A 22,583-nucleotide genomic window follows, 5' to 3' on the forward strand; every position below is an offset into this window, starting at 1 on the left:
ATTACGTGTTTGCCTTACAGAAAACAAGGTCCAAAACCTCACGGAGTAACAATTCAGACATTTTGTTCTCATTCTTCTAATATCCTCTACCAAATTGTAGATCTTTTATCCCAAGGGCACAGATCCTGCATAATTTCTCTGAGACTGAGAAGGAATTTGCAGCAGCATTCCTCATCCCAGCAGCAAGTTTTCATCTGATTCACTTTAGATTTTCCCTCTTTACTACCCACAAAGCAAATCCTGTCAACCCTTCATCTGTGTAACAGGGATGAGGGACCAGAGAACTCATGAAAACAGAACGTGTAGACAGAATCACTATCCTGTATCTGTAAAGAACAGATTTATACTGTTGACTAAAGGCTCATGTCATTTTTATAGCACCACACATCCTTCTCAATGAGTTCCAACAAATGGTTATCAGAAAGTCACTGTTCCAACGCAGCCACCTGGTTTCTTTGGGACCTTCCATGTATGAAACGAGAAACAACTGTCAGATAGGAACTGCCATATAAACATCGCTCTGACCCAAAACTGACTGTCTTTAGAAGCTGCTGAAATTAAGACTTCTCCACACCCACTCTGTACCACGCACTGGAACATGGCAAGCAAACCCACCAGGCAGAAAGCATCACTGTAACTATTAATGCTCAGGGATAGCAGGGGCTCCTGGAAAGGCTGAGGTCTGTCTGTCATGGTTACACATAAGTACTTGACCTACTGTTAGCACAAACAATACTTAGAATCATGGTGTAATGCTGCTATAAACTCAGCTAGAAATTGCCATGTTATTTAGAAGTTGAATGTTAACACAGAAAGTTATTACAAAGCAGTTCAGAGATAACAGTGTCACCAGCCCTGTTAGATTAGATTGCAGTTTGTAACCGCACAAAAACAGGAGAACATTCAGAGGATTATGGTGTCTACCAACATTCCTCCTCTAAAGGAGGACTCAAGCTGAGACAAAATCATCTTACAGCAATTTTACACACCAATTTTAAACAGGCAGGATGCCCGAACCAGATAAGAAATCTTATTCTTTCTGTGCTTTGAAACTATAGTTCCACAGACCGCTGAATCACCACAATAATGCTTCTGTGTCTGTTAAGAGCAGGCGGTCTTCTCTTTTTCACCTTGTTTTCAACTCTCTCTCCCTGTTCCCAGTTGTGTAGTCTTGTGTATGCCTTTACACCAGCTCTGGCACTAATTGTCTTCTCAGGGCCTGAGTTTTCTCAGTAACCCTGCTGAGAACTTTTTCTCATCTCCTAGGAATTTAAAACAGTGATTTCAACAGGTGTAGAACAGAATAATCTTTGAAGTATCACCTTTTAGACGGACCTGCCAGAAGCCAGAGGCAGAGTAAGATAAGGAGAAGTATATTGGTCAGGTTATCTATGGGAGGGAATCTGTGGCAGAAGGGCAGTTGCAGGAAGGCACAGAAAGCACGACAGCCACCTGGAGTTGTGACAGCAACTCGCCACGTCCCATGAACCTGCAGCGCCTGTAGCCACCACAGAACACAGTGCTAGCGAGGGGCTGACTGATCTTTGTGTAGCTCTGGGTAACTGCTCGCTTTCCAAAAAGTACAGGTACACATGTGGGGAGCATAGCTACACAGATGTAAGAGAATCTTAAAAAAAATAAAATTAATGTGTAGCCACCTGCTCATAAATCAAGCCGATAACCGCATTAAAGAGTCGGTCTGATTTCAGTTACTAATCTTAACTTCATTACAGAACACAGGATTAATGCCCATCTCCAGTACAGCAGCACTCATATTTAAGAAATCAGCAGCTTTTTGACCCACTCAAGCGTCCTTCTGAATCTGCTAGGGCACTGGCAGAAAAGAAAGAGAAAACAAAGCAAAAGATAAACCAGAGATATAGGTAAGGAAAAGCAAAACCAAACAAATCCCATAAAAAACAGAAGAGCAGAAATTGGATTTTCTCTTTAAAGGAAGAACTAAATCATCAAAATCTGGGAAAATGAGGATTAAAAGGCAATACTGTCCACACATGAGTCTGACAGGCCATTTTCAGCTTGTGAATAAACATGTTAAGTGAGCAAAGATGGCAATATTTGAATTTATAAAATACAAACATGATATTTTACTTGTGCATTAATCTAATCTTTCAGACACTTTTTTTTAAAACCAAATGTTGCTGGAATTGGTGATTAAAGCCAATACGACTAAACACAGAAGGAATGGAAAGCAGCAGGCAGACACAGGCAACACAACTGTGTATGCCTTCAAGAAAACAGTCACAAAGATCTTTTGATGTTACGGAAATTGAAAAAGGCAACTGAAGTTTATCCAGCACAAACATTGTCCAGTGTTCTTCATCAGAAGCTCCCTGAAGAAAGATTTTAGCCAGTACTGCAGGACCTAACTGGTTTCGCTCTTTTTGGAGCTCATCAGCTGCAGGTAACGGCTCAAAACCCAAAATGCATGCACACAAACAGAGCAGAACATTTGCTAAAGGAAGAAGTCTTCTGCATTAGAAGGCATGCTTGTGTATTACAAGCGCACTTTCTCTAAATGGCCACCGCCTGCGCCTTGAATGAAAAGCGACAGTGAAATTGTTCTTTCATACCAGAAATTAAGAGTATTTTGCTAAAAAATCAATTATTTTCCTTCCTAAAAATTATCATGATATCAGTATTCTGCTAGCTCTGGCAGAAAAATAAGTTTAGTACTGTTGTCTTGGGCAACCTAACCCTGTCAAATACTTGAATATAGGTCCTATCCAATTAAGGCCATCTTAATTTAGAAGCATTACATATAGTTAACAAACACACTAGGAAACAAAATGCTTCACTCCTTGCAATGAAAGTCCTGTTAATCTCTCCTTGAGTTCATTTAATCTTCCAATTTATCAACAGAAGATAAAGTCAGAAGGTAACATACTAAGGTTTAGTGGAATCAGCTGAAGTTTCAAATGATGGTGCACATCTGTTAAAAACTTTAAAAACTTGCAGTAATTAACAAGTAAGGCCAAGATTTTCCTCAATTATGTAAACCAGTAAAGAAGTGGGAACACTTGCACAGTAAGGTAGAACAAAATCACTGGAACTTAAATTCTGGCAAGATCGCTGAGTATTCTACCAACTTTCTTTGAACAGAATAGAATTGAGACAAAAAGCACCAGCAGGCAAGATGAAAAAAATCCTGGCTACAACGTGCGGTATATGGTCAGAGTCGACCCTGAATTTCTTTAGTAGTACTTCCACAGGCCACACATGGCCACGTGCCTTAGAGTTCACTAAAACTGTTTTGGAACCTTTTCCTAAACGATGGCCTAAACAGCTCCTTGAGTTATAATCTATTGCTTCCAAATAATCTGCACAAACAATTAGATAAGAAGTAAAAACTGCTGGCTGCATTTTTCAGAAGGGGTAACTAGTAGCCAGCACTCACTAAAACCTCAGCACAAAGCAGGATCATAAGACCCTAGGAGATAAACCAAGCCAATACGGTAGCACAGCGCATACTTCTCTGAATCCCTACTGCAGCACTGGAAGCTGCAGGCACTGCATCTGAAGTTTCAGTTTTTAAAAACTGTAAGCAAACAAAGTCAGATTAAGCTAAATAGTGTTCAAATCTGAGAGAGCAAAAATACCTTTGAACAGCCCCGAGACATCAGATGGCTTTACTACTGTGTGTCAAAAACAGTTTTAAGAGCAGAAGCTAAATAACTGGCAGATGTTACTAGTGCTCTGCTGCAGCAAAGCTCCCGTAATACCAGTTAACTACAGAAGTCTGAATGTCTTTCTTAGTACATGAAATAAGACCTGGAGTTCTTAATGTGCAGAGAGGTGAACTCACAGAATACAGTGCAGAGGCTCAAGAGCTGCAATCTGGCAGAAATGTTAGTAATACACTTTCCATGCACAGAAAAAAGAAGTGTGACCTTAAATGCAATAATAAAGCTTTTACAGCTTACTTCAAGCTTTATAAACTATTTTCAGTTACTCCTCCAAGCATGTAATCCATGTGTTCTTTTCAAAGAATGAACCTCAACTTTACACAAAACTTTTTAAAATAGGAAAATCAGAAAATCCTACATACAATCCATTCTCCACTTCTTTTTTTCTTCTTCCTTTGACTATTACCTACCTTCTTTTTAGAGGAAGATGAACAGGACAGCAGAAAGCTGGAAGAAGTAGTGAAAGATAAAGAGTTGAGACACATAGAACTAGAGAAAAATGAAGATGACAAAATGAGTATCTGAGAAGCAGATGGGGAAAAAGGACTACCAGAATAAAATTTTTTGGAAGAAGGCAAATAAAGTACGTTTCAGTAATACTCAAAAATACTCAACAAGTTGTGTTAAATTTTTAAATTTCTGTATGCAATGGTACTTGAAAATAAAAGTTTAAGAGGATACACAATCTTCAATGCACTGGTCAAAACCGAATAGTTTATGACAATATAAATAATTTCTAAAATGTAGTAAAATTTCCAGATTAGAGGAATCACAACTTCATAAATATTTACAGTAACAGTAATTCAGAAACATACGCTCAGCAGAAAAAGCATCTTCAATTAGTCTTGTTAAAAGCTGGCACATCAATGCTAAAGTTATTCTCCTACTGTACAACCTGAGACTCCGCTTAGCGACTTCAGACTTGGTCACACCTCCTGCCTGGGGTTTGGGGGAGGGGGTTTCACTGCCTGAATCCTCTGCCCTGCCCTCAAAGACTTACCTCATTCTTCATGCTCACTAATTTAGTGGGAAGCTGAAAGGTAACTCCTGAAGTTGCCTCCCTAATCTCAAAAGATTACAGAGAAGTACTATGCACAGTTCAGTAAATTATTTTAAGAAGCTTGGGAAAATCCTCCTGGGAATCCTTATATGAATATGTAAGCAAGCTACGAAAGTTGGTGAGCTATGAGAGTGTTCACAAAAAGGTATTATATACTTTCATATTCTTAATTCAGCTAGGTTTTACTTACATGTCATATACTTATATATTCAATGCCTCAATAACAGGCTTGAGAGCTGATAAAACAATCACTATGATCTATATTGTAAATTAGTTTTCAAATTGTATGTCATTTTTAGTGAATGAAGCATGAACTCTTAAAACACAATGGCAAACACTGAATGTATGACATCGAATGTATGCAAATCACAGCCTGCTCCTGATCTTCTCTCACATCTTTCAGTTTAAACTAACCACTTCCTCAACTTCTTCCCCAGCCGATCCAACCAAATACAAAGTATGGTACCAGTCACAGACACAGAAGCTACTCACAGACTACAGAAGGAGCAGGGCACATTCACCAAGGTAGCAAGAAAAAAATTTGTTTTTAAAAAAAGGAGAAAGAATGACTAGGGTGTGAAAAAGCACAGGTTCCCTCCAGAAGTATTTTTTGGAATCTCCTAACTTAGGGAAAACTTCCTGGACTTGTATATAACCAATGGTCTCGAGAGCATTGTAAGTGCTATTTCTCATGAGTACCTGTAAGCCTAGGCACATAGGAAAAACCACTGTCATACAAAATTCTGTAATAACTAACGATCTACTATGTCATAATTAATTTCTGTCCCTAACACAGTATCTGTATCTACTACTCCTAGTGCTCATTAAAAAAGTTCTCTTTCCTTTTTCACCTGCCAGAAGACTGATTCCTTCTTCCATCATTTTTCAACCTCTCCTTCTCTTTTAGTGTTGCCCAGGCAGGAAGAGTTAAGGTTTTCTGTACATTCACAGCAAGATCACTCTTGAGTAAGAGGGACCCACTGCAAAATTCCAGAAAAAACCTGGAAAAACACAATCTAGAAAAACTAAATAAGATGACCATCACCATTTCGTAGTCATTCTTTAATCTCTTACCTTTCCTCTCCCGTTCTCCTTCAACCCATATTGGCCAACTTCCTATAGCAATGCAGAAATTCAGAAAAAAAGAAGGAAACAGACCAGCACAGTAGAGGAGAAGCTTACAGATGTTGACAGTATAGCATATCACAGCATGAGAGGAGACAGAACTACTTAAAATGAAATTTCATTTTTAGACAACAAGCTATGGTAACTTCAACAGTCAAGGGTCTAGGAAAATATTCCGTAGATTGTTTAGATAAATGGACAGGGTGGGGGGAGGAATTTTATGTTTTCTGGAAAAACAGGAAACCTGCTATGCTTCTGCCCAAATCAAGAGAACACAGAATTGCCTGATATCCTCAACTGTTGATTATGAGCAGAATTTATACAGGACTACCTAACTCAGGGTAGGAGGAAATGAGATGAAAGGCGGGGAGGAGGAATCTGGCTTTTAATTAAGAAACAGATTGAAAAAAAGGAAGTCCTAGCAGAGCAACATTTCTACAAACTGCGTTAAAAATAATACAGGTAAAGGCAGATTTCTGAGAACTTCCTGATGATTAAGAGCATAACAGTAAAAATAATTGCAAGCATTAAGAGTATCACTGATGCTACAAAAAATTATTCATTTGAAATTACTTAAATTAGGATAGAATACTTAAAAGTTTATTCTTTCCTGAGTTTATTTCTTTAGGTCATTTTTAAGCTGACCCTCCCACTAAAGAAGCTGAAAGGTTTCTGATGGAACAAATTCTCAAAATGAATGTCAACTTTCATCAGAACTCCTACGAAACAAATGTTTCCATGTCTCCATTTTGAAAGCTGCATCTTTTTCATTCAAATTAAGATATATGCAAATCTAAAAAAAGGTCTTTTTTACAGAGAACTATACTTCCACCAAAACTGTAGAGAGAGGTAAGCTACATTTGGATGAAAATGAGTATATCCAGAAATATGACTATAAGGAGACTGGACTTTCGCTTTTCTACAGGGTATCTTTCACAGAATTTATGAAATAGCTGATTTTTAGTAAGATATATCCAGACACATATACACATACACACATACCTCATATTCCTTCCTGCAGACCTTTAAGACATCAGTCTTTGCAGAAGCCTGAAAGACAAATAATTTTCTCCATTTTAAGTAGAAGACAGTAAAATCATGTTGCAAAATAAAGACAATTCTACCTTTATACTAACTGTGATAATCATGGATTCATGATCTATTTAAATGGTCCTTTTTACATGTAAAACTTGAAGAAAAAAGCAGAAACCATGACTGCCCATACTACATTTAATTAAAAAACAAACCCTTGTTTTTCTGCCCCAAGTTCATTGATACTGGAAGTACACAAAGCAACTTTGTTTTCATAAGGTCTACCAGATAGAGCAGAATACAAGAAATTTATTTAGGAAATGGAAGAACTTGAAGGTAAAAATCTCATCCTGCATGCTCAGTACCACTTACGTCCCTTTCTCCCTTCTCCGCCCTCTTGTGCACAGTCTTGCAGTTCCTATTGTCAAAGCGAGTTGCACATACTCTCCCTTCAAACTGCAGATCAGTGTTTTTCTGCAGAGCAACTCTTGCTCCCTTTTCACATAACTGATACTCTGAGTTAATTACTATTATTACTACTAACATCAGCTATTCTCCCCTGTAGTAATTTAAAATACCAGGGTAAAGTCTGACCTTGGACCTACCATTTCACCACCTGCAAAATGCCTCCAAACCCCCCTCAAGTTCCAAAAATCAAAATTAATTCCTAACATTTCCCATTATCCCTAACTTTTGGCAAGAATCTATATTTTAGTTTAAATGAAAATAATATGAAATGTATCAACCCAAGTGGGCTGAAGTACAAACTACAGCAAGGATTCTGAGACAGCAGTGTGCAATCAGACAATACAGCACCTGATTCTGAGAACAATGAGAAACGATTCATAGGACACTGCAATAAACAGAATTAGTTTTATCAAGTCTGCAAAAATAAAACATTAGGATAAATTTGAAAATTTTGCTAAAAAATACATTTAGGAACAGATGTGTGTATCTTCTTTTCAGAAGATCCAAAGTACACAGTTTGTTTACTTGCTCCTCATCTCTTCCACACTACTCAGTTTGTGTACTTACTGCTCATCTCTTGTCAAACATTTTAAAATACATGCTTTTAGGTGAAGGTAGCATCTTTTGGTGTTTTTTTGCATGACAACTTGCAGTAAGCTGCTGGTCCAAGTTTGTCTGTGCTCCAGAATAGAGTTACAAGGATGATGATAAATATATGCTCTTTGACTGTGAAGATGTTTTTAAGGTCACAAGTATGTGTTTGGGAAAAAAATAAAACCACAAAATGCTTCACAGATTTTTAATAAAAAGGCCATTGCTAAACTTACGTACTATGCTTGTAATTGTCACTTGACAAAACCCAGTGATACAGTTAACACCAAAACCAATTTTCATCCACCTGATGAATAAAAACCTTTTCGAAGAGGCATAAAAATCTATTTTGTGGTTACAACCCTATCTTGCATCACTAACATTACACCGCAAAAAAAGGAGAGCTTAGTAACAGCCACATGTTGCCTTCCACTCAGCACTGTTGTTCTAAAATAACAACTTTCATGTAGAGATTGTGACAAAAAAAATAATCAAGAAATTAAGTTTAGTATAACCAAAAAGAACTTCAGCATCTTTATGGATTCAATCAGTTACTATGAAGTAGTAGGAAGGCACGGTACCCCTAAGGTCTTAAAACGCCTTCGTCAGGCTCACAGAGCCACAGCAAGCTGCCTAGTCCTACAGCACAGCTGAAAATACATACCCCAGAAATCCTCCCGCGTCCCCAAACTCGCGATTTTTTTTTGTTTTTAACTAGGTGATCATCTCAGTAGACTTGAACTTTCACTTTTTTGCTGAAAATTAACTTTAAAAACATAAATTTTTTCATGTTTTGGAATTCTGTTGCTGGCATTTATCACCAGTAGTACCTTCTGGGAAGTATCTAGGCTTATTTTGCAATTTTGAAAGGAATTTATGTGGTAATTTGATTTTGACATAAAAAATGCATTAAGCCTGAAGTTCACAAATGCTAATACATAAATGAATTCAACATGAATTTTTTATTAACCACAGAAAAACAATTAGAAGGCCTTACCTGTTTACATGCTTGGCGACATTCCACAGTAATAGCTAGCTCACAGCAACCTAATCCAACCCACCCATCAGACTTCTTCAAAACTCCTTTGAAAATAAATGACAGTACATATTACATTTGAAAGAGAAACTATGCCATCATTTTCCCTTCCCTCCCCACAAGTCAATTACTTTTCAAATTTGATAATCCCATTCTCATTCAAGAAGGCCATTTACAGATTCCATTTTTATTGGAATTTATGAAGTCATTCCAAACCAACTTTAAGCAAGGAAAGAGCAAGTCTGTACCTTGAAAAATACTGAACTTGGCAATTATAAAGTACTTTCTATACACTGAGTTTAAACATGCTTTACACACACTATTTTATATGTTCCCTGGAAGTTACCAGAGTTTGATAATTTATCTAATCTGAAATATAAGCCAACAGAGAAAGACCTCATTAAAATCAACACTGCCTCCTACAGACACATCCTCATGTTGGTTTCAATATCATAATTTTCTACCAACTGAATGCAAAATGTGTTTCTTACTTTTTCTTCAAGCTCCCTGTACTGGTTTTGCTCAGGATGGAGTTAAACTTCTCCACAGAGGCTGCTGTGGGGCTGTGGTTTGATCTGTGCTGGGAACAGCGCTGATAACACAGGGATGTTCTCGTTATTGCTGGGTGGTGCTTACACTGAGCCAAGGGCTCCTCCGCTCCCCACCCGCCCCACCGCGAGCAGCTGGGGGGCACCGGGCGCTGGGAGGGGGCATGGCTGGGACAGCTGCCCCCCCTGACCGAGGGGTGTCCCAGGCCATGCGCCCTCATGCTCAGCATGTACAGCTGGGGGGCGGGGGGGGGTGGTGGTGTGGTTGGCAGGGGCTGCCAAGGCTTGGGGACTGGCTGGCCAGCAGGCAGCTGGTGGCAAGTAATTGTTTTCTTTTGTGTCATCTGTTTTTCTTTTTATTTCTCGCTTTTTTTTGTTTGTTTTGTTTTTTCTTCCATTATTTAATTACAAACTGTCTTTATCTCAACCTGCAGGTCTTCTCACTTCTACCCTTCTTGTTCCCCTGCCTCTACCCCACTGGCAGGGGAGCGATCGCTGCCCACCAGGGTTAACCATGACACTACTTGAGTAGTTTATCCCCCCCAATTATCTTCAATAGAAGTTTCCCATGTCCCTGTTCCTCTTTTTCCATTTATTTCACTATTCCCATTATCCTCATTTCTTACCATAAAGTTACACAGAACAGCAAACTGCTGCCATAATTTGTTCCATCCTCTTGATCTATTCACAAAAACAGATTTTCTGATGTTCTCAAGACATCAGAAATCAAGTAAAAGAAGAATGCGTTCCTGTATCTATTTCTCACATAATTCAAAGATAGAAATGATTAAAGGGAAGGTTTAACCTATGCAGCTGCCCAGCAGCTGTGGGAAATTCATTATACCTTTTTCTTATCCAGCTCAAATGAACCGCTCATTTTTTGTCATGAATATTATAAAAATAAAGCAGTATTTTAGGACACGCACAAATTATATCCTTTATGTAGAAAAAAAGAAGTATGAAGTAAAATACTCAACCACTTAATTTAAGAAAATGCTCTTAAGCCTAGTAGAAATGCCTATTCAGAAAAGTCACATGGGATGTCCAGCTTTAAAAAAAGGGACATGAAAGAGCTAGGAGTGAAACCAGTAAGCTTAAATGCAAATGCTAAGAAAATACTGGAAATAAGGTCATTAGAAATCATTGCAATCAATGGAAAAAAATCACAAGTAGGTATTGATCATGAACAAAACTGCCTTTAAAATACACTTTGTCATCTTTACAAGCACAGGTGGCATAGAAAGTCTTACTAGTATCAGCCTTTCACAACATTCTGATGGGCAAATTAAGAAAACACACCAACAGTGAATTTGTACTGGAGAAGGAGGAGAAAAATCTTCACCTAAATTAACATATTTCCCCAGAAAAATACACTATTAATTACATTTATTAAAAGGCAAGTCAAAACCTTACTGCTTGACACAAGGTAGCAGGATGGCGCAGCAGGTGGAGGGAGCAGCGAGGCAAGGTGAAAAACAGCTTCCCACGCAGCCTGCAGCCTGCCAGTGTGACATGGCCACATGTCGCCTGAAGGGTCCAGACTTGGAGGCACTGCAGGCCAGCCAGGTACTGGTCTTCTTGGAGACTGTCCAAATCCTCTTTACATCTATTCAGAGTATTGGCTCACCTCTCCAGCCCAAACCAATTCAAAGCAGCTGTGAAGGCCACGAACAACTGCAAATTCAGCTCACTTTCCACTCCCATAATTGGGGTATGGAATCAGTTTTTCAGAGACTAAGCATCTTTTTGAAAGCACCAAAGAGACGGCTGTTGTATAACAATCAATAGTTTGTAATCAATGTTCAAAAATTCAGCATCTGATGCACAATTTAAAACTAATTCCAAAAGTAAATGCACGTCTGCATGGAAGTCATGCACATACGTTTAACTATGTATGTACAGTTAATTGCCAAATCAACTACTCACTACATCCTATTTCAGGTCTAGCTCTTGTTTCTGCGTAACTTTCATATGTGAAGCTATACAGAGACTCAATCAGAACAGTAACGTTTGGTAGAATATTTATTACAAGGATTGATATTGTAATGTGTAAGCAATCTAAAAAACATAAAATATCATGTGCAATATGAAAACAAGATTTCTGCAATAAACAGCTACATCCAGGAGAAACACATCATAAATACAGCTGTACAGCTTTGGGGGCAATGTCGCCACTCAATAGGCACCAGTGATTCCAGCATCCGTTGATTTTGTGCAATACAGAGTCTGTGATTTTCAGGCATACTTTTACTGGAACTAAACTGTGCTAAAAGAATGAAGCAAGCTACAAATACATGCCAAATTAAGAGTGCTGATAAGTTTCAGCCATATTATTTTCTTAGCAAGTGGCCCTCTTCCCAGGTTATTTACGAGAAGCAGACAAGCTTGTGGAGAAAAAACTGATGTCACATCCTCAAAAAAACTGAACCGCAGTTTTAATACAGCAAACTTGTAAATTCATTTTCCAGTCAAGGTAATTAAAGCACATGTATTTCTAGATGAAAACACACCTTCAGTGCACAACTAACTGATTGGCATCCATTGTTCTGATTATTCACCAAATTAACTGATCTAAGTATGATATAGATCCCTGAACTATAAAAAAATCATCTAGTTGCATAACACAGGCTCTTGTCCCACATCTCCAGAAAGTTTCCAGAAGCCACATCACATTAGCGAGATGATTAACAACACGCACACACTTTTCATCCTTATATTTTACTGTGGTCTCCACAAGAGTACTGAAGTCAGAAACAGATATAAGAAGTTGCATAAACGTGAAAAATGAGAATGTCACCTCTAAAACATTTATTTTGTGATGAGACAAACATTCTGCATTCTGAAAATGTCTGAGAAATGCTGAATCACTGTGATCCTGAGGAAACTGGGGAGGAAAACAAAAAGGAAGATGGAAAAAAAACCATTAAAAAACAACTAGGTTTCTCATGTTCAAGAGCTGTATGTGTCAAGAAGGGTGCAAGTCAGAATTTTCTTGTCTCTTTGAAGTTTTCTACAGTCTGCTTACAGAAAATGATACAGCTTAAAATTGGAACATAGTTATCATCTGGAATTATAGGTTGCTGGGTTTGCTCTCTGTCCCCCCATCCCCAGCTGGGGGTCCCTCAAGCATCTTTAGTAAGCAGTTTCTTGAAGGGTATTATGGGTGCGTGGTCATAAACTTTAATTTCCTAGACAAGTCCCAAAAAATAATGCATGTTCTGTGGGCCTACTGTATTTAATAAACAAACTCTGAAAAATTAATGATACTTGTTTTCAGAAAACATGGAAAAATAATTTTCTTTCGGACAATACTTACATTCCTGAATACCTAGTCTTAAGTAGTTAAGGCTTACAACACTGCCTTGGCAGAAACAATAAATAAAGACTTACAGTGTTTTGTGAGGATGAGACATAAAAGAAAGTTAATAGAAGACCATCATAATGGGTTTAAGGAAGTGGAAACAAATGTGAAATAGAACGGTAGCTCAAGCGGTAGCTGTGAGAATATTAACATTTTAAGGTAGCTACTGTGATGACGTTACAATCAAACTTGTAGCGAATCAAACCATTTCAAAATTTTAACACAGATCAGTAATGCCAAGTTGCTGTGGGGAAGGAATGGAAGAAAAGAAAACACAAAATATAATGAAAATACACAAAAAGCACATAATTCGCTGCTTGATACATCCAAGTCATTTGGGACTCTGCCTTATATGTTGTGTTATGATAAAATGCCATTGAAACCCATATGCAAAACAGGTTTCCACCTGCATTCTTAACTAAATTGCCAGGCATGTCATAGAGCCGTTAAGAAAGACAGAAACTACTGAAGTCTGTTTATCCAGTCAATATTCTGCAGCTGTCCATGACAACGCTGGTGTTGGGGGGGCTGTATACAGTTTCATCAGTGTGTGCGCATCTGCACTTGTGTGTATGAACACACTTTGTGGATGCTGTACTATGAAAAATCTGAGATGCTGATCCAGTAAAATCTCAGTTTGTGGCCCCATTCTAAATTGTTATGAAATACTTCCTGTACTGAGGGTAGGTGTCGGGGAGAAAAATCAGAAAGAAAACCACAGAATCACTGTGGTCAGAAGGAACCTCTGGAGATTGTTTAGTCCAACCTCCCTGCTCAAAGCAAGGTCAGCTAGAGCAAACTGCCTGGGACCATGCCCAATAAGGTTTTGAATACCTCCACAGATGGAGACTCCCAAACCTCTCTGAGCAACCTCTTCCATGGTTCAATGATACTTCGAGTAAAAAAGGTTTTTTTCTTATGTTTAAATGGAAGTTACTGTTATTCAATCAGTACTCACTGCCTCTTGGGATACCACTGAGATACCACATTTTGAGTTATCACTGGACACCACTGAGAAGGGCATGGCTCCATCTTCTTTACATGCTTCCATCAGATAATTAGACATCCATAAGATTCACCCCCATCAGCTTTCTCCTCTTGTCAATGGTAACAGGCTCTCTCAGCCTGTCCTCACAGATGTCCCAGCCCCTTATTCATCTTAAATGTCTCTTTGCTGGACTTGCTCCAGTGTGTTCATAGCTTTCTTGTACTGAGACACTCAGAACTGGACACAGTATCCCTGATGCAGTCTCATCAATGCTGAGCAGAGGGGAAGGATCACCTCCCTTGACCTGCTGGCAACATTCTCCCTAATGCAGCCTGGGTGCTGTTGGCCTTTGCTGGGCCACATTCCACTCGCTGTCCACCAGAATCCCCATGTATGTTTCTACAAAGCTGCTTTCCAGCTGGCCAGCCTCCTGTGTGCTGTGGAGCATGGGCTGTCACCAAGCACAGGACTTTGCATTTCTTTTTTTTTTGGAACTTCATGAGGTTCCTGTCTGGCCACTTCTCCATCTTGCCAACATCCCTCTGAGTAGCAGCACAACTATCTGGTCTAGCAGCCTCTCCTCCCAGTTCTGTATCACCTGAAAATACACTGAGGGTGCACCCTGTCCCATCATTAATGATGTTAAACAGGACTAGACCCAGCATCAGCCCCTGGAACACTGGCCTCCAGCTGGACTCTGTGCTGCTGATTGCAAACCTGTGAGCCCAACAGTTCAGCCAGTTTTCAGCCCACCTCCACTATCCACTTATCCAGCCCATGCCTCATCAGTTTGTCTATACAGATGTTATAAAAAACAGTGCTGAAAGCCTTACTAAATTGAGACAGACAACGTCCAATGCTTTCCTATCATCTAACAAGCCAGTCGTCTCATCATGGAGGCTTACGGGGTTGGTTAAAGCATGATTTCCCCTTCATAAATCCATGCTGACTGTAACCAATCACCTTCTTGTCCATGACATGTCTGGAAACTGTTTGCAGGAGGATCTGCTCCATTACCTTCCCAGGGTTTGAGGTGAGACCGACCAGCCTGTAGCTCCCCAGGTCCTCCTTGCCCTTCCTACCTACAGGCAGGAGTGACATTCACTTTCTCCCAGTCCTCAGCATCCTCTCTCAACAACCATGACCTTTCAAACAATATTGAGAGTGACCTTGCGATGATGTTAGTCAGCGTGTAAGGCCATCCAGCAGGTCTCACAGACTGGTGTTCAGTTTGCTTAAATATTAGCTAACCTGATCCTCCTCCTTCACGCGCAGGTCTTCCTTGCTCTGGACTTTACTGCTGGTCTCAGGGATCTGGCATTCCTGAAGGCTTACCTTACCAGTAAAGACTGAGGCAAAAGCGGCCATGGCCTTTTCAGTGTCACCTGTCACCAGGTTTCCTGCCCATTCAGCACCAGGCTCTCGTTCCCGCTAGCCTTCCTTTTGCTGCTGATGCAGTTAAAGAAACAGGGGATCTTTCTGGCTGTCCTTCACACACCTCACCAGGATCAAGTCCTGATGGACTCTGACTTTTCTAACTCCATCACATATGTAACTGGAGCTTGGACAAGGTGATCCCTGAAAACCAGCCAGCTCTCTTGTATCCCTCTTCTCTCCAGGGCCATATCCCATGGGATTCTTCCAAGCAGACTGCCTGTGCCCTTCTGTGTTGTCTCTTCAAAAGGTACCAGAGTGATTATAGTTGCCCATGAGCATCAGCACCTGTGAACACTAGACTTCTGCCAGCTGTACAAAGGTGGCCTCCTCTGCCACCGCTTCCTGATGCAGCAGCCTGCACCTGACACCCACAGCACCACCCAGGCTGGGCCACTCACTGACACGCTGGCATACCTGCACTACGCCACTCGCAGGCCCGTGTGCTGCTCCCCGCCGGCTCATCATCAATCCCCAGGCAGAGCTCCACACGTGCCAGTTACACTCTTGCACAGAGGGCAGCTCCCCGCCCCACACCCCCCACTCCCCCCCACCCCTCCACTTCCAGACCAGTCGTTCCCGTACCTGCCCATCACAGCCCTCCCGCTATGGGACCCTCCTGCCATGTCCCTGCAACCCCAATAACACTGCAGCCCTGTAACTGCCCACAGACTCTCATGCCTCCTGCTTGTCCCCAATGCTGGGCGCTGGCATGTGGGCACCGCGGGGGCAGGTGGCTGCACCGACTCCACAGAAAGGGAGTAAGAGCTTCCCCTGTAATGCTGTCCTGTACACACACCGCTCACGTACAAAATCCTACAGTGCACAGAATCACTGGAGAATGCTCAAAAGAATGTTAAAAATGCCTCATGTCAAAGAAGGAGAAAACAGTAACAACTTCACGTGCATGAAGAATGAAAAGCAACTGGCTTCGTGCAGGTACAAAGTTCAGGATACAAGCTCAGGATACTACAGGAAGATTTCATTTTTATCACAGGACTAAACTACAATTTACACCACCACTGAAGAAGTTATTGTTTCCGTAATTCAAGAGGACAGTAGAACTCTACCATGAAGGCACTGAAGAGGCCTCACACCAGTTTAGAAAGTACAGGCAGACAATTTGGGAGTAGTGGCTAATGTCCTTTAAGGTTCCCTCCTTTTAATTTAACAGTCCTATCTTGTGATTTATGCTTTAACTTTTTAGATCAAGTTTCTAAATCTACCAAGCAGTTTGCTTCTTGATCTGAGCCTCTGCACTTCTAAATTGTCTAGCTCTTGCTATTTCCCCGTTACTCAGGGTTTTTTTCAAAATTATACTGCATCTAGAGCAAAGTTGCAATAGTCCATGGTTTTATAGATCAGGCTGAAGTATACTGAAACTAAAAATAATAGAAGACCTCGAAAGAACCTTTGATATTTCTTGAATGTGTCAACAGAAGCACACATTTAATCATACAAACATATTAAACATGTTCTAACCAGGAAAAGAAAGGAAGTGTTAAAAAAATGCACAGGCACCCCAGTTCAGACTAAAGGAAACTAGACACCAAATACAGTTTATAATGGAAGCATACTGAAAGTTAAATTATCATTAAGTCTATAGGTGCAGGTGGTAGACAACATCAAAACGTGCATATGTGAAAAAGCAACACAATTCAGTATTAAAGTAGTATTTCTTACCTGGCAAAGAAGAATTTATGCAACCCCACACTTCTCCCTGAAAAGTAAAATGCAATTAAGCAAAAGTAACTCCACAGAATAAGAGTTTCTAGCAGACACAAAACAGTACTTTCAGTGTTTTGGCCCTGTTTTTTAAAAATCTTATTGGAAAAAAATGCTTTTATTTAAAACATCTTTTGAAGAAGTGCTACATGATAGAAGTACTGCTTGCTTTGACAGGAAGGCTGCCATCTACAGAGTGTGGTGTCAATAGCAGAACATACTGTCATCATCTGGAATATGCTAGCTAGCCAACTTTCTCCACCAGTGTTTAGAGAACTAATAGCAACGGTTTAGACAAAGAAAAAGATTTATGTAGGACCAAGACCTGTAGAGAAGTTTATTGCCCTAGCACTCCTTTCCACCAGCTTAAAAAAAACCCACCCAAACAACACATAACAACCACACACAAAACAAAAGAAAGAGGGTTTGAGGTACCCCAGAAACTACAGAAATGTAGCTTCAGGGAAAGATAGATACACAGAAGAAAAAGTTGTAGAAGTGAAGTTTACCAACATGAAAAGTTACAACAGGGATCTGTTGGGTTCACCCCAAATGCAAAGCGCTGCTGGTCCTAAGCACAGGACCTGCTAAATGCACCTAGGTGGCTGATGGTATTAGGCAGAAGAATTCTGTAAATGTGTCTTTTTTGTTTGTGGCACAATTCTGTAAAAGTTTTGGTGTTTGGGGTTTTTTTGACAGAAAAAGAAGAAAAAGGTGAAGAGCTTACCAAAGAGTTGCTGTCCCTATCTTTGTCATTACTGTTACTACCAAGACTACTAGACAAGCTGATAACAGGGGATTCTTTACACTGGGGCTAGTACAAAAAAATTTCAGGTCAGACACTGGTCTACCACAGGTAAAATTATGTTACTCACCCAATAAAATTACAAATGTCCTGGAAGAAGGTGGTTTAGCCAGCAGAGGAAGAACTCCATCTAAGGCAAAAATTTTAGTTCAACTGTCAGAAGTACATATCGCAGTTACAGTGGGTGCCCTGCGTTAGAAGCCTGAAGTATTAAAAGCTATAGGAGTTCCTATATGCTGTGTGTTAGATGTTTAACATCCTACAAATGGAGTCTTAAACTTGGACAATATGATCACAGTATAGTATTAAAAAGACAAGAGTACAGAAAAGCCTTGAAGGATGACATGTATTTTAGTACAATGTCATTGAATTCAGTATTTTTTAAGCAAACACTAGGAAAACCCCAATTAGATGAAATCAGAGGAAAATTCTGCAGAGAATAAGGCAGTAAGCGACAAGTCTTAAGGGGTGTTTTAAGTTTACGTGGCAAGGTTTTTGTAGTGGGAGGGCTACTGGGGTGGCTGTGTGAAGATGTCAGAAGATGCCAGAAGCTGCCCCAGTGTCTGATGCAGGCAGTACCAGCTGGCTCCAAGATGGACCGAGCCCATCAGCGATGCTGGTAGCACCTCTGGGATAAGACATTTAAGAAAAGGTAAAAGCTGCTGTGCAACAGCAGCTGGAAGAGAGGAGTAAGAGAATCTGAGAGAGACAGCCCTGCAGACACCAAGGCCAGTGCAGTAGGATGGGGAGGAGGTGCTCCAGGCACTGGCACAGCACACGGTGAAGACCACGGTGAAGCAGGCTGTCCCCCTCAGCCCATGGAGGACCATGGCACAGCAGATATCCACCTGCCCTGGTGTGGGGTCCTTGACAAGCCGCAGTGTGGCTGTGCCCTGAAGGAAGCTGCAGCCTGTAGAGAGCTGGCAGGCTCTGGGGAGAGCAGCCCACGTTGGAGCAGGTTATAGCAGGACCCATGACCCCGTGGAGAGGAGCCCAGGCTGGAGCAGGTTTCCTGGCAGGACTTGCAGCCCCACAGGAGACCACACCAGAGCAGGCTGTTCCTGAAGGACTGCACCCTGTAGGAGGGACCCATGCTGGAGCAGTTTGTGAAGAACCATAGCCCACAGGAAGGAGCCACATTGAAGAAGTTCATGGAGGACTGTCGCCCATGGGAAGGGACCCCAGGCTGGAGCAGTAGAAGAGCACGAGGAGGAAGGAGCAGCAGAGACAATGTGCAATGAACTGACCACAGCCCCCATTCCCCGGCCCCCTGCGCTGCTCCAGAGGGGATGAGGCAGAGAAACCAGGAGCAAAGCTGAGCCCGAGAAGCAGCAGCACCTTGATTGGCAACAAATTAAGTTAATTTCCCTGAGTTGAGTCTGTTTTGCCCCTGACAGTGATCCGTGATTGATCCCTCCCTGTCCTTATCTCAACCCACAAGCCTTTCATGCTATTTTCTCTCCCCTGTCCAGCTGAGGAAGGGAAGTGATAGAGCAGCTTGGTAGCACCTGGGCATGCAGCCAAGGTCGACCAAGGGGCCTTAAATGAAAAGAGCGTTGAACATATTCTTTAAAACAAAAGGTTCGATTCAATCACATTGAGACAGCAAGCCTTACTGTCATGCAGTGATTCTCTCATCACAGGAATTTATAACTTGAGACTAAAGTTGCAATGGATCTGTATCTAATGATCTAAGATGGTCCTCTCCTCCTTATGTGGGTGTTTCCCACTTAGATAAGTCAAAGTCAGCTCAAAAAAAAAAAAAGGGCCAAGAGCTGCTACTTTCCACCATTGATTCCATTTACTTCCTTCAATTCATGAGAAGGTTAATGGTTGGACTCAATCTTACAGGTCCTTTCCGATCTAAATTACTCTATGATTACATGATAAAGTCACCTCTTGTGTTGGCAGGTACTGTATTACCTGATACCAGGCAATACCCTTTCTATCATATTACCTGAAGGAACACAGATGACACAATGTCTGTAACGAGTACTCCAGTAAACAGACCACCTGATTAAATTCAAAACCTATCTGCTCATCTTTGGAATGTCACCAGAACCCTGCTCCAACAAAAGACAGGTGGTATCTGAAAACAGGAAATATGGTAGTTGTGTTAACTATTTTAGATCTAGTGTCTTTTATAAAAGTTTATAAATATTACCAGCTCAGGGATATTAATTTAAGATACACACTGTACAGTAGACTTGCCATTTATAAAGATGGTAATCGGGGTTAAAAAAAAACAACAGTATCATTGTGTCAATCATTTTCCCCCTTTCAGATACTCTCCAATCCTGTCTTCTAAAAATGTACTGCTTTACTATACAGATAGATCCTACTCTTCCTGTCAGGGAATAAAAGATGAAAACCATTACCAAAACAAATGCTATTCACCACTTTGATATGTTTTCACGCCACAGGTTTTACTCATACCATCAGCCATCTATAATTTTCCAAGACCTTAGAGCTGATGACCCATAGAAACAAAACATTGAAACAACATACTTTTGACACTCAGGAGGAAAAAATCTATAAGCAAACACACTCTTGCAAAGTTGCCTATAAAATGTTATTCTCAGATGTACTACTCCTACATATTGCCCATTTGAGCTGAGTTTATGTTTTAGGTTAGCTGGAAACAGTGTTGGTACTGTATAGAAGTAACAAAAATCACAAGAAGAAAGCAAATCTTTCTGACAGCGAATTTGTTGAGATATTCTAAGCTGCCAAGAGATAAGACTCCAGAATTTACAATCTGAATGACAGTGCTTATCTCTCCCCCAGTTAGATCATCGCTGACAGGGAACACATTACATTATACAATTTTTTAGTGATACACTTCTAGGAAACCATAATCTTACTTATCCAATAAAAGCATTATTTCAGTTTGTCAGATACAGCCAGAAACGACTCAGAGCAGCTATGAGGGTCTCCTTGCCTTAGCCCAATCAAGAACTCACAGCTTTGTCCCATACACAAGCTGGAACACATGATCTTATTTAAGTCACTGTCATCAATAACCAAGTGACAATCACCCAACACAAATTTTTAGAACATAGGTCAGATTTTCATTGCATTTCATAGCTTACACAACCAGGATACCTAACAAAATTGTCAAGTCCACCTTATTTCAAGTAGTGTAACATATGAAGGCTTCACACACACACAAAAAATTTTAAAAAATCCTACTTTGAGGATCAAATTTCATTATAATAATTTTTCTAGTTCTCATAACAAGAAAAAGCTTGAAGACAAACACACGTTTTACCTGCTCAAAACTCACTCAGTAAATAAAATACAAGTAATTTTTTGCAAGCAAAATTTATTAATATAAAATTAGCTGTTATGTTTTATTTAATTAAATATTAGCAAGCCTTACCATTGATTCTGGACAATACTCAGGTGCTCGCTGCAGTAAGTGCTTCAAACGGGAATCACTTTTAGAAGACAAAATCTGTTAGAAACAAAACACACCTTAAACCATGTAGAATGTAGCTACACATAGAATACTTTTGTCAATTAATTTAATGTCTTTTTAGTTTCACTACTATCTACCTTTTGACAACTTTGGCTAACAGTTAATATGTAAACAATGAAAGTTAAGATTTTCTTTTATGTATCTATAGCCTTTCAAATACGTTGCACTTTTTTATGAATAAAGGATTTTTATATTTTGAACTGAATGAGAATTCCCTCAAACACTTCAATCAAAAAGTTTCTATTGAATAGGCAGTGTGAAAAACATTTGATACGCGGGGCAGAAATCCTCTGTATTATACAACTCTACTTACCTACCCTCCTGCTATCTTACATGACCTCAGGCAACTGAACTCCTCTCAAAGAACCCTGAAACAAGTAATTTGACGAACAAAACCTAGACTAGTTAAAGAGACTACCAAAATTAACTGGGGATTGAGTACTACCCACAGCACAGCAAGATCAAGTTAAGCACCACCTAAGCACACTGAACGTCCAGAAGTCCATGAGACTGGATGGGATGCAACTGAGGACCCTGAGGAGTGAGTCACTGTCACTGTCCTTACAGGGCAGCTTTGCTACCTTTTCTGAAAGGCCATGGTGATTGGATGAGGTTCCTGATGACTGAAAAAAGACAAACATCATACCCATTAGAAAGACAAGAAGGATAATCCAGGGAATTACAGGCTGTTCAGCATAACCTCACCCTGCAGGAATACTGTGGGACAAATCCTTGCAGAAGCAGTTTCAGGGCACATGAAAGACAAGAAGGTGACTGGGAACAGCCAGTACAGGCATACCAAGGGCAAGTTTACCATGTCAGCTTTCCACAACAATAAGACTGGTTTAGTAAAAAGGTAGAGAACAGTGTATGTTGCCTACCTTGACTTTAAAAAGGTTTTTTGCATGGTCTCCCCACCATATCTTTAGAGCCAAACTGGTGAAACATGGATGGGATGGGTGGGCTACAAGGCGGGCAACAAACTGCCTGGACAGCAGGTTCAAAGATTACCAGTCAGCCGTTCAATGTCTTCTAAGTGTTGGCTACCTAGAAGCAGTATAATATAAGAGCCAAACCAATACTATAAATGGCTTTACTAACAAGCTGGACAACGGGACAGAAAAAAATCCTCAGCAGATACACAGAGGAGCCTAAACTGGGAGCTGTCATCAATATCCCCGAGGGTGGAGCTGCCACTCAGATAGGTTTCAATGGGCTGTAGCAA

General features: G+C 40.4%; 1 protein-coding gene across 2 annotated transcripts in view; it reads right to left on the reverse strand.

The window, feature by feature from the left end:
* The window catches only part of RECK (reversion inducing cysteine rich protein with kazal motifs), a 66,275-nt gene that overhangs the window by 33,617 nt on the left and 10,075 nt on the right, over positions 1–22,583 (reverse strand). The window contains exons 2-6 of one of the 2 annotated variants that reach the window (XM_037381669.1): positions 21,260–21,334; positions 17,031–17,067; positions 8,978–9,063; positions 6,892–6,939; positions 5,839–5,880 (exon numbers count right to left, since the gene is read on the reverse strand). In XM_037381669.1, coding sequence (XP_037237566.1) covers positions 5,839–5,880; positions 6,892–6,939; positions 8,978–9,063; positions 17,031–17,067; positions 21,260–21,334 — 288 coding nt within the window. The remainder of the gene's footprint in view (positions 1–5,838; positions 5,881–6,891; positions 6,940–8,977; positions 9,064–17,030; positions 17,068–21,259; positions 21,335–22,583) is intronic. The other variant, XM_037381668.1, reaches the window with a different exon arrangement.

Source organism: Falco rusticolus, chromosome 3 (genome assembly GCF_015220075.1).
Source record: "Falco rusticolus isolate bFalRus1 chromosome 3, bFalRus1.pri, whole genome shotgun sequence".
NCBI classification, from domain to species: domain Eukaryota; kingdom Metazoa; phylum Chordata; class Aves; order Falconiformes; family Falconidae; genus Falco; species Falco rusticolus.